The 12,793-nt window shown below is 36.7% G+C and overlaps 1 protein-coding gene across 1 annotated transcript in view; it reads right to left on the bottom strand.

Moving 5' to 3' along the window:
* LOC124787768 (dynein beta chain, ciliary-like) overlaps positions 1-12,793 on the bottom strand; it is an 834,683-nt gene that overhangs the window by 80,551 nt on the left and 741,339 nt on the right. Inside the window, exons 72-73 of the mRNA XM_047254657.1 lie at positions 12,001-12,144; positions 5,768-5,905 (exon numbers count right to left, since the gene is read on the bottom strand). Coding sequence (XP_047110613.1) covers positions 5,768-5,905; positions 12,001-12,144 — 282 coding nt within the window. The remainder of the gene's footprint in view (positions 1-5,767; positions 5,906-12,000; positions 12,145-12,793) is intronic.

The raw sequence follows: 12,793 nt of genomic DNA, 5'->3' as shown, positions 1-12,793 counted from the left end.
GACTCTGCGTAATGTCCCTATGCAGCTGACAGTAGTGATCCACTCCCTTTCCTTTCCTTTCTTCCCCTCTCCACCTTCAATTTACATACTATTATATAAAATATATTGCAATGAATACATGTCAGTTGTTAAACAACATGCCATTTCGTATGTTGGTCTGTCTTTAATACTGTAGGATGACCTGTGGTGAAGCTTTTGAACTAAATGAACATTATTTGATCATGTACAATTACATTGTGTACAGCAGCTGTAAATGTATAGGACATATCAAAACCAGAAAAAATTCAGTAGCACTTATTTACTTAGGTGCAACAATTCTGATTACACACTTTAACGCCGATGATTATGGAGAACTATACACACAAATTTAATTCATTACATACTTTTTGATAATTTAAAAATCCTTTTGCACTAGATATTCTTTTTGTTTCTTTGGAAAGTTAGTGTAATCTGTACTACAATGGAGCATTCTGATCAGATTTCTTAGAGACCTGATAACCAAGTACTGAGGTTCATTTTCAAGCATCGTCAGTTGGTGGAATATGCTTCACATGTCATTCTTCCTCTTATTCTGTGTGTTGTGGATGTGTACACTAGCATTAGTAATCCACTCCAAACTATCTTTTGTTACATCTAAGTTAAGAATTATTATTATTATTATTATTGTTGTTGGGGCAATGTGAACACTCTTTTTTTCCTAAGCGTGTCGTCACTCCATACTGCAGGTATGGTTTAAATAACCCATAGTATACTGTGTACAAAAGCCATCTGTCTACATATTGCAATGGCTACTTCATTATGAATATGGTGGAGCTGAGTTTCCTACAGACATGATTAACATTTTGTTTCCATTTCAGCTCATTATACACTGTAACACCTAAGAATTTAGTGGGCTCAACTTACTTTAGCCTTGTTTTATCCCCTTCTAAATCCATAGACTCAGGCTTTTCTTTGTTTGTGAATACTGCATACATAGCCTTCTTCAGGTCTCTGGCCAGTTTATTTTTCCATAAGTAATTAGGCTGTGATGTTTGCAGAAATCTATGCTCCTCTTTCAAGCTGTTCCAAATTTTGGTCAGAATTCAGTATTGTTGTGTCATCTGCATATAATATTTTCCCCTCATTCTATTCAACATCTGTATAATTTATGAAATGATTAAACAGCAATGGCCCTATTACTGAACCCTCCAACACACCGGATTTGAAGGTTTTGGTTTCTGACTCATATGCATTCCTTATTGATACTTTATTTTTCCTCTTGTATGGATATGACTGTATCCTGTTTGCCCTCACAGGGCATAGTTTTCCAGTTTTCGTGTCTGTATTTCATGGAAAATGGTGTCAAGAGCTTCCAGAAACATTGTAGATACAACTCTTTGTTCACCTAATGTATGTATAACATAATCTGTCAGAATGGTAATTGCTGATTCTGTGGATTTATCATACATAAAATTATTCTGTGTTGGTACAAGAATGTTGTGTTTGTCCAGATAAACAACTTCTCTATTAAGCATTTCCACAATTTTTGAGAACCCTGAAGGTTAATTTTATTTATTTATTTATTATTTATTTGTCCCGTAGATCAAATCAGTAAAATGGCTTGTACAACTGATATGGGATAAACTGGTCTACAGTTGCCGGGTCCTCTTTATTCCCTTCCTTGTACACTGGCAGAACACACTTATCTTCAGTTTTCTTGGGAAAATTCCATCTCTGAAAAAGCTGAAAGATATATCCAGCAAAGATGTGATTAACATAACGCCATATCATGTGATGCAATATTTCATCATCACCAACTGATTTCTTGGCTTTTAGTTCCTGTATAGTTTTTCTCAGTTCATCTTTTGCAACTGGTTTCAAGAACATGTTGCTGTAGATGTATTACCCTTCTTTTTTGGATTGTTTCTTTTCAATCATATGTTGTTCCCTATCACATTATTAGTGGTATGTTTACTATATCTCTACTACCTGTAACCATTATTTTGTGTTTTTCCATGGAACATATCTCTGTTCTTTTTAGACATCTTTCTTCATTTCAACATTAATTACATCCCAAGCTCCCTTTATTTTGATTTTTTAAATTTTTTATGGTAGTGTTAATTGCTCTTGCTTTTCCCTCCCATTTTTTACCTGTGCAGCACACTTTTGTAGTATTGTGGAATTTACAGCCTGGTTCATCTCTCTCAGATCCTGTGGGTTTTAGTCCTAGTTCCCTACTTAATATTGTTATAAGGATATTAACATTTTGATTACTGCCAATCCTGATTTGTTTGTTGGTTGTTCATTTTGATTCTGATGTTATGACATAACTTCTGCAGAAGTGGATCAGCTGTCCACAATGATCAGATATTTCTGTCTGAACTTTTTGTGACATAGTCATTTCTACTAATACAGGTAATGATGTTGTCAATAACTATTTGACTTTGAGAAGTCATTCTTGTAGGTGCAGACATAGTTGCCCCAATGTCATACTGCATTAATAATTCTTCAAAATCTTGTCTTGCTTTTGATCCTTTCAAAATGAAGTCTCCATATGCAACCACTCTTCTCTTCACATTCACTTGTAGTAAGTTAGAATTATTTTTCCTGTAATGTGTGTGGTTATATTTCACTTAGGAATACTTCTACCTCTAGTTTCTTGTTACTAATGTATTGGATATTCTGATGCAGAGCTTTTATATAATTTTCCTATTGCTGACTTAAATGTTGTGACTGTATTCTGAAGTCCCTAAAGTAAGTGGTAGCACCTGAGGCATGGAACATGTTTCACTGTGGGAACAACTGCAGGGGTAAGAACTGTGGGATAATGACAATGGTCTGGGAATGTCATATGGTCAGAAAATACTGTGACGGAGGATGTCAGAATGTGATTAGCTTGTTTCAGGGCATGACTTGAATAAAGTAATAGCTTTCCTTAACTACTATATTGAGGCATTCAAGTACTGGATGACAAAGGGGATTCTGTGTTTTTTGGTGGTGAGAGCAACTGTGGGAGATGTGAAGCTGGGAGAGGCTGCTGATGAAGGCACTGAGGGTTCTATTGAGAGATATGTTTGCCCCAAATGCCTGCTAGGCTGAAGAGATGGAATCATTTGATGTGGAAGATGTGGTAGCTGTCAAAGTAGAGGTTTTGTTGAATATTCTTTGTTTTAAATGGATGGGTGTTTGAATGTGGACTTCAGGAGGTTGAACCCAACATCAAGGAAGATAGCTTTGTCTTTGGAAAAGAATCAGGTGAATCTGAGTTGAATCTGTTGAAAGAAATCGAGGTGTTCTTCTTCACTGTAGGTCCACATCACAAATGTGTTATCGATAAATTTGTACAACGTCTTGGGGAATCTCCCCCCCCCCCAACACCAATACCCACTACCCTCCCGATCACTATGTCTCTTTGGTTTTCCCAGCTCCTTTGCCTTGCAAGTTCTTAATTGCACTATTCATTTAATTTCCCTTCCTCTAACTCCATCTTTACTCCCCACTCTGTTCCTCTATCATCTCTGTACTGAAGCTGGCACAGCACTTGATCTCAAGAATGAAATGTTTTGTTGAGGTAGGAGATAACTGATTATGTGCGTATTGTCTTTCGGATAATTTGAATGAAGTAATGTGGAATCAAAGTCTGTGCAGATCAGGTGTACTAAGACATACTCTGCTTGTAAAATATTTGAAGTGCTGAATATTTAATGTTTTTTAAATGATTTTACATAGTTCCAATTGGGAGAAAGAACAAAACAGTTAATACAGTTGCAAAAACACACTGATAATTATTTTGTGAGTCCACTGTGGCTACTTGTCTAAGCCAAAATACATTCTCACAATGTTTAGCATATCAAAAAGCATCTGAAATGAAAGAGATGCTCCATGCTATCAAGAGGTTTTGAATAAGCAAAGGTACCAAGAATCCATGAAGGCTGGGAGTTTGAAATTCCCTTGTTCCCCTTTTAACTGGAGGCATTCAGAGACTCCAGTTGAAAAGACACAGAACTACCATATCTGGAAAAACCACTATGATGTCATTGCTATTCTGACTCAGATCCAACATTACTCTCTTTTGATAAATACCCAGTCAATGTAAGTTGTTGATCCCTACAACACTCTGATTAATACTATTGACTTGCAATTTTTCACTAGTATAACCAGGCCGCCCAATTCTCTTTAGGGTGTCTGACTTTACACCACACAACTGAATTTTATACAAACTTTCTACAAACAAATGTTTAACTTGAAGATCCCACACAGAGACAAATGAAAGAAAATAACTATGCATTTGTCTGTCTTTCAGATATAGCTGAACAATAAAGACGGGTAGTGACTTTTCCCCACAATGTTGGAAGACTTCATGGCCCTCACATGTGTGGAAGGTGTGTTGCTTGACGACTGCATAATGTCAAGCAGAAATTCATATTTCTACATTAATAGTGAGCATATTTCTGTACTTCTGCTTTGAAGTATGGTTCGTTGGAAGTTCATTCAGTCTATATGCCAAGCATTATTTTTTATATCCATCACAATGTACAAAAATTATACAGTTTCAAAGCTGATTTTCCTTACTGCAAGAGATTTTCTCTTCAAGTGTGCAACATATTTAACAAACAGGAAGCTATCCCCCCTCCCCCCAATGGTTATTGGGCTCTTAATTTTGTATTGTGATGAGGCATCAATAAGCTCTATTTGGCATTATTGTACATGAAAATCCTGACAAATCAATATCTATATTTACTTTTAAAATAGGGAATGCACAGCTAATCAATTATGGATATCATCCTCTTGCATCTAAAATAACTATTAGTGTTTTTTTTTTTTTTTTTCAAATTTTGTTATATTAACCCAAATAAATCACTGTAATGTATTTACTATTAATTGTATTATATCTGGATTGGTACCAAGCACTTTTGGCAGGAGAGGTGTGACTGATTTGAGCTTAGCAAGGGAGTGAGTAAGATGTTGCTGAATGGTCAGGATGTCGAAGCATACTAACATGTGAACAGTCATAATTCTATGATAAGGAGTGACATTGAGAGATTTAAAAGTGAATAAACACATGGAAATCAAACAATGAAAACTCCAGGTAGGAATATCAACAATGAAGGAAAAGAGAGATTGCTACGTTACTAATGAAGACTGTGGCAAAAAGCTATATGTGAATGTCTTTTAACCTTTTCTGGTGCAATTTGACGTGTCTTCTTTACAGTTTGTAGCACTCTATCTTTTACTACATTGTAAAAACAAGTAAAGTTTTTCCAGATGTTTCATTTGGTAAATCCTGTTTCACATGAATCTTGTGAAGTTACAAAAATTAACACAGGAGTTTTCTGCAGGTAATGGAGTGATCATATACAACAATCACCTTGAGGACCAAGACATATGTTAACATAAAAAAACGTGTATTTCCTGCTCTCAAGAAACTTTAAAATATATTGCAAAATACTCATAAATAACATTGGGTAAACTGCAATTACAGTTAATCCTCATATGACATCTGTCTTAATGAATAATGACAGTAGATATATAATGTTTCAACTACAGGAGTTGAATTGTAATTCTGCATGTAAACTTTGTATACTCAGGTAGTATTTTGAATTTACAGAGACTACAAAATAATAAAATATGTGAACTACAGAAACGTGTTTTGGAGTGCCTAATAGTGTGGGTAATAAAAGCAGACACATAAAACATGTTGCAAGCACCACTAATAAAACCACATTAATCTCTTTGTCTACAGAATAATCGAAAGCTCTTCCTCAGGATTAAGTTTTTAGAATATTACCTGTGGAATGATGTGGGCAGCTGCAGATGCTGCAGGTTCCGCACTCATAAACAGACGATAACTCGGGTGTGACCCTACAGCATAAAACTCTAATTTCTTCTCCAGTGCTGGCAACCACTTTTTCACTAAGTGGATATTCTGCACAGAGTTAAAAGTGCATTCAAAATATAACAGTACACTAGAAATGTTTAGTAATTATTAAATTTGCAGTATTTACAGGAAATACAAATGATTTATCCTAGATAGTATAGGGTCTGCACTTTGTCATACCCAAAAACGAATGGTATATGGTGGGTTCCACGCATTATCTCTGAATGTATTGCTATACTGTCACAAATGGAGAAGTCCTACAGATTATCACAATAAGAAAATATGCAACACAGGGAACAGACTACATCTGCATCTGTACTTCACAAGCTACACAACAGTACATAAAGAATTGCATAGCAAAAGCAAAATTTGATATCATGGAGGGCCAGTCCTGACAAAACTCTACCATCTGGTGAGCAAGATGTATGAAACAGGCGAAATACCCTCAGACTTCAAGAAGAATATAATAATTCCAATCCCAAAGAAAGCAGGTGTTGACAGATGTGAAAATTACCGAACTATCAGTTTAATAAGTCACAGCTGCAAAATACTAACACGAATTCTTTACAGACGAATGAAAAAACTAGTAGAAGCCAACCTCGGGGAAGATCAGTTTGGATTCCGTAGAAACACTGGAACACGTGAGGCAATACTGACCTTACAACTTATCTTAGAAGAAAGATTAAGGAAAGGCAAACCTACGTTTCTAGCATTTGTAGACTTAGAGAAAGCTTTTGACAATGTTGACTGGAATACTCTCTTTCAAATTCTAAAGGTGGCAGGGGTAAAATACAGGGAGCGAAAGGCTATTTACAATTTGTACAGAAACCAGATGGCAGTTATAAGAGTCGAGGGACATGAAAGGGAAGCAGTGGTTGGGAAGGGAATAAGACAGGGTTGTAGCCTCTCCCCGATGTTGTTCAATCTGTATATTGAGCAAGCAGTAAAGGAAACAAAAGAAAAATTCGAAGTAGGTATTAAAATTCATGGAGAAGAAATAAAAACTTTGAGGTTCGCCGATGACATTGTAATTCTGTCAGAGACAGCAAAGGACTTGGAAGAGCAGTTGAATGGAATGGACAGTGTCTTGAAAGGAGGATATAAGATGACCATCAACAAAAGCAAAACAAGGATAATGGAATGTAGTCTAATTAAGTCGGGTGATCCTGAGGGAATTAGATTAGGAAATGAGGCACTTAAAGTAGTAAAGGAGTTTTGCTATTTGGGGAGCAAAATAACTGATGATGGTCGAAGTAGAGACGATATAAAATGTAGGCTGGCAATGGGAAGGAAAGCGTTTCTGAAGAAGAGAAATTTGTTAACATCCAGTATTGATTTAAGTGACAGGAAGTCATTTCTGAAAGTATTTGTATGGAGTGTAGCCATGTATGGAAGTGAAACATGGACGATAAATAGTTTGGACAAGAAGAGAATAGAAGCTTTCGAAATGTGGTGCTACAGAAGAATGCTGAAGATTAGATGGGTAGATCACATAACTAATGAGGAAGTACTGAATAGGATTGGGGAGAAGAGAAGTTTGTGGCACAACTTGACCAGAAGAAGGGATCGGTTGGTAGGACATGTTCTGAGGCATCAAGGGATCACCAATTTAGTATTGGAGGGCAGCATGGAGGGTAAAAATCGTAGAGGGAGACCAAGAGATGAATACACTAAGCAGATTCAGAAGGATGTAGGTTGCAGTAGGTACTGGGAGATGAAAAAGCTTGCACAGGATAGAGTAGCATGGAGAGCTGCATCAAACCAGTCTCAGGACTGAAGACCACAACAACAACAACAACGGAGGGCCAAAATACTTTAACAGCAAGTAATCATAATTTTTTCATGTTTAAAATGGTTGATGGAAAATCTTTAACAGTGGCTGTAGTGACAGTGAAAGCCATGTGCAGAATAAGTTGTGCCATATAGCGTTTTCTTCACAGTTTGATTTAGTACTAATTAGTGAAGTTACTCTAACTACCCATTTAATTCTCAGCATTCTCCTGTAGCACTAAGTTTTAAAAATTTCTGTACTTTTCTTGTCTGTTCTGTTGATTCTTTTCATCCATGTTACACTTCAAATAAATACTTTCTTTAAAGATTTTGTAAGAAATAAAGTTTGCATATTTCAATTTTTCAGAAAACTTTTCTTAATATTGCCATCCACATTTTATATACTGATTGCTTCTGCTGTTGTCACTTATTTGCTGCTAAAAATAGTAAAGCTTATCTACTACTTTTGGTGTCTCTTGTTCTAAACTAATTCCCTCAGTATCACCTGTGTAACTTGATGCTACTCCATTATGTTCATCTTAATAATCTCATTTAAAAACAGTACCCATTCTGACAAACTGATCTTTCAAATCTTTTATTGTCTCTAACATAATTAGGATTGCACGGGCAAACCTTGAAACTTTTATTTCTTCTCCCTGATCTTTATTTTATTCCATTTTCAAATTTCGTCTTAGTTTCTTTCACTGATGCCAGATGTACATATTAAGTAACATCAGCTACAACCCTCTCTCTCTACCTTCTCAATTATTGCCTCTTGTTCACATTTTCTGTCTCTTAGAATGTTAGTCTGTTTTATGACAAACCTTTCACTCGCTATATTTCATCCCTGATAACTCCAGGAGTCCAAAAAAGTGCATTCCAGTCAACATTGTCAAAAGTTTTTCTTAATATACAAATGCTATAAATGTGGGTTTGTCTTTCTTTAGTATATCTTCTAAGATATGTCACTGGATCCATATTATTACCAGCGTTTCTACATTTTTCCTGAACCTAACCTGATTTTCCCTTTACCAGACACTCCATTCTCTGTAGATAACTATGTTAGCATTCTGAAAACATGATTTATTAAAGTGATTAATTTTATTTATTTATCATATGGCGTATATTAAGAATTTCTAAATAACAAAGATACCTTAAACTGATAGTTTAATAATATATCTGTCAGTGCTTGCCTTATTTAGTCATGGGATCATCTGAACTGATTCACATATACTGCATATCGGGTGGCATATTTTTTATCCTGGTTGGTTCTCCCAAGAGCTTAGGAATTCTGGAGAATTGTCATATACTCTAGGTGCCTTATTTCATCTTTGATGTTTAATTGGTTTGACAAACTCTGAACAGGATAGCTTTGAGAGATGCAGAAGTGAATGCAGCAGAAGAACAAAAATGTATAGGGACGATGTCCAACAGAAATCCGTAAATTTGATTCTTGATAGGAGGAAATATAAAAATTAGGCAAAAATTGATATATCAATTTGCTTGTTTCATTTACCTAACTTTCATATTTTCTCGTATCAAGAATCAAATTCAGGAATACTTTGTTGTTCTTCCACTGCCTTCACTTCTTTAACTCTCAAAGCTGTCCTTCTGTATGATATTCTTTTCCCTTATTTCAGTTAGTCATTGCTTAATGCTCCCTCTCAGTAATCACTAACACTACTTTACATAAAACGTATAGCAGTAATGAATCTTAAGCATGGTTAAAAAACCATACTTGTATGATGCACATGATCCGCATGAAGGTTGTACGGTCTTACCTTTCTCCAATCTATGAACTAGCTCAGTCAATCTGTTTTGAAGAGCTGGCCGGGGTGGCTGAGCAGTTCCATGAGCTACAGCCTGGAACCGCACGACCGCTACGGTTGCGGGTTCGAATCCTGCCTCGGGCATGGATGTGTGTTATGTCCTTAGGTTAATTAGGTTTAAGTAGTTCTAAGTTCTAGGGGACTGATGACCTCAGAAGTTAAGTCCCATAGTGCTCAGAGCAATTGGAACCATTTTGTTATGAAGAAAGTGGAATTAGAAGCACACCACAATTATGTTTCATGTACAAAAAAGCAGTAACAGCAGTTTTGGCCACAGTACAGCTGTCAATAATAACACTTGCCCCAGATCACTGGTTCTGTTTTCTTATTGACTGTGTTGTCCTAGCCATGTTCTCTCTTGGGGACATGGTGCTCACCTCCTCGTATATTCTCTGCTGTTTCTCTGTTGATAACTGGCAGTACCTCCCCTAGTGTACCCTTAAACAGACTTTATGGCTGTCTTGAAATGTCCCTATAAATACTTCCCATTTAAAGTAGTAATCAATAATTTGTTTGAGGAAATTTGGCAGTAGTTACATGCATAGCATATGTGGTCTACTGTCATTGTAAGTTATTTGTTTTAGGTTTTCAGTGTACATCATCTTTCTCTTCAAATTTCTTCTTCACAACAGATGTTTTCACCACTTTGTCAGGATCTTCTGGTGCCTCCAGTTAGCTGAACACTCACACCATGTCAAGAAGATCTTAGCAAATTGCCAGAACTTTATGAAGAATGAATCTCAAGATGACCATGACACAGCCCTACCTATTTGATATCCATAATCTAATATATCATTCCAGTTTTGAGAGGCTATCAAATATTCTATTATTTTCTACTATTAACTGATGCCCAAAATTACTCCCATATTCTCCCTTTCCATAATCATAACCTTTATGATGGTGTTAGTGTTAGCTGCTTGTTTCATTTTAGTTCTGAGGAGAGAAATTAAATCAATACATTAGTCAGAGTTACTGATTACTTTGTTATGAACTTTTCTATTAATAGTGATACCAATACCTGTAACATCATTCATTAACGTCATAGCTATTACTTTATATACAACTGATTTCACTTATCCTATTATTCCGTCTCTCTATTTTCTCTACAGATTTTCCAGTGCATGCACAACATTTACACCTCTTATATTGCATACTGCAATTCATACAGCGTCAGCCTTTTTCATCCTACCCTTTACGTGGCCAAAAAGGGCTTCATCAGAATTAGACAACACACACACACACACACACACACACACACACACACACACACACAAATTACACACACACACACACACACATACACACATGACAGCAGTCTCTGGCTGCCAAGAACAGACAGCAAGCAGCAGCACATGATGGGAGAAGCAAACTGGGTGGTGGTGGTAAGGAGGTGGCTGGGATGGGTAAGGGGCAATAAAGTGCTGCTTGTCGGAACAAACAGGAACTAGGTGGTGAGAGGGTAGGGGAGCTAGAAGCAGTTGGGAGGTTAGACTGAGCGCAGGGAGGGGCAGCAGAAAAGGAGAGAAGTGAAAAGACTTGTGCTTCAGGAATAGAGCTGCATAGTGCTGGAATAGGAACAGGGAAGGGTAAAGGAGAAGGATTAATGAAGATTGAGGCCAGGAAAATTATGGGAACATAGGATATGCAGGTGCCTATAGCAATACATTTGTTTGTAGGTGATGTCTTCAAAGGAGAAGTAATTGTGGATGAGGTCATGGTGACTAAGAAGGAGCCTGTTAAGTTGGGAATGTTTCAGGCATTGGGAATGCTAGTGTTGAATACTTTTGCTCACCAGACATACTGAACAGAATTAACATAGGCATCGGAACACTGACACTGGATGCTTGGAGATACAAAAAGGTTTCCTGGACTAACAATGCACAAAAATGTAGGTACATACTGATGACAAGGTATCAGTATGTTGAAAATCTTGGAGCAGATGTATCTCACTTGCCAACAGTGCACTGTGCAGGCAAGTGGTTGGGGTATTTTCCATCTTGGAAATGTTTACATTGGATGAAATGCTGCACCTCAAGTGAACCTACTGCCCAATCATATGCATCTGTATGTTTACCTCTACCTTGAGCAAAATAATACACCATTCCATAGCTCTTGATTAGCCAAAATGATTGGAGAAATACTCCACAGACATGAAGATGTTTACGTACACCCACTGTTTTCCTTTCTTCACATCACCTGAACTCAATCTTATTAAGCACATCTAGGCACCACAGAGTGGCACTGAATAAGCTACAACCAATATCCTTGACTTATGGGTAGCATTTGACCAATTATGGATTAAGATGGCTCCACAAGTTTTGTTGTCTCATGGAGACCATTCTACATAACAGTACTGATGTCATCCACAAAAGTGGTGACGCACACAATTAAGTAGGTGCCACTAATTCGTCTACTCATGAGAGTACATTATTTATCTAGTATTTCAAAACTATGATTAAGATCAGTGTGTAGCACAACAAACCACAGTAATATGGGGAGTAATAACAATGTGACTGCATGATGTTAGTAAAACTGTATTACTACCTGCAATATAACCCAGTGTCCATTTTTTGCTCCAATGTCCATAGCTTGTTCAGCAACTACCTCTTGGCCCTGTCCCAGAGAGACATTGTGCAGATTCTGGGCATCAATTGTAAAACCCAGTTTGAAACCAAGTGTTTCAACATCCTGAAAGAGAAAACGTAGATTGCTGTCAAATTTGTATAAATGCCATTTGGTACTTTGAGTTATCAAACTGATGTCAATAAATTATAGTAGGTCAAAAGCATGTGCATGCTGCACATTAAGTCTTTTTGTTTATCTCATGTGCCTGATGTGTTTCACCTTAGTTACAAGGCATCATCAGTGAGTGTTCTGAAATATCAAATGATTTTTTGTTTGCACTTACAGATTATCATTTGCACTTATAGTTTACAGATTTAAAACAGTTCACTGAGGTTTTTATAATATAATGGAAAAGTACTCAGCCAGTTGCTGTGGCTGAGCAGTTCTAGGCACTTGTCTGGAACTGTGCTGTTGTGACAATCGCAAGTTCGAATCCTGCCTCGGGCATGGATGTATGTGATGTCCTTAGGTTGGTTAGGTTTAAGTAGTTCTAAGTCTATGGGACTGATGACCTCAGATGTTATGTCCAATAGCGCTTAGAGCCATTTGGAAAGGTACTTATGGATCAGTGTCTAACTCATTATGATAATAATGAATTACGTGCTGATCAGTAATACTTCTCCATTTTATTATAAAAACCTGAATAAACTGTTTTATATCTATGACCTATAAGTGCAAACAATAACCTGTATGTGTGAACAAAAATCATGTA

Source organism: Schistocerca piceifrons, chromosome 3, assembly GCF_021461385.2.
Source record: "Schistocerca piceifrons isolate TAMUIC-IGC-003096 chromosome 3, iqSchPice1.1, whole genome shotgun sequence".
Taxonomy (NCBI): domain Eukaryota; kingdom Metazoa; phylum Arthropoda; class Insecta; order Orthoptera; family Acrididae; genus Schistocerca; species Schistocerca piceifrons.
Note: the sequence above shows the minus strand (reverse complement) of the source record. Positions and strands in the feature narration are given on the sequence as shown.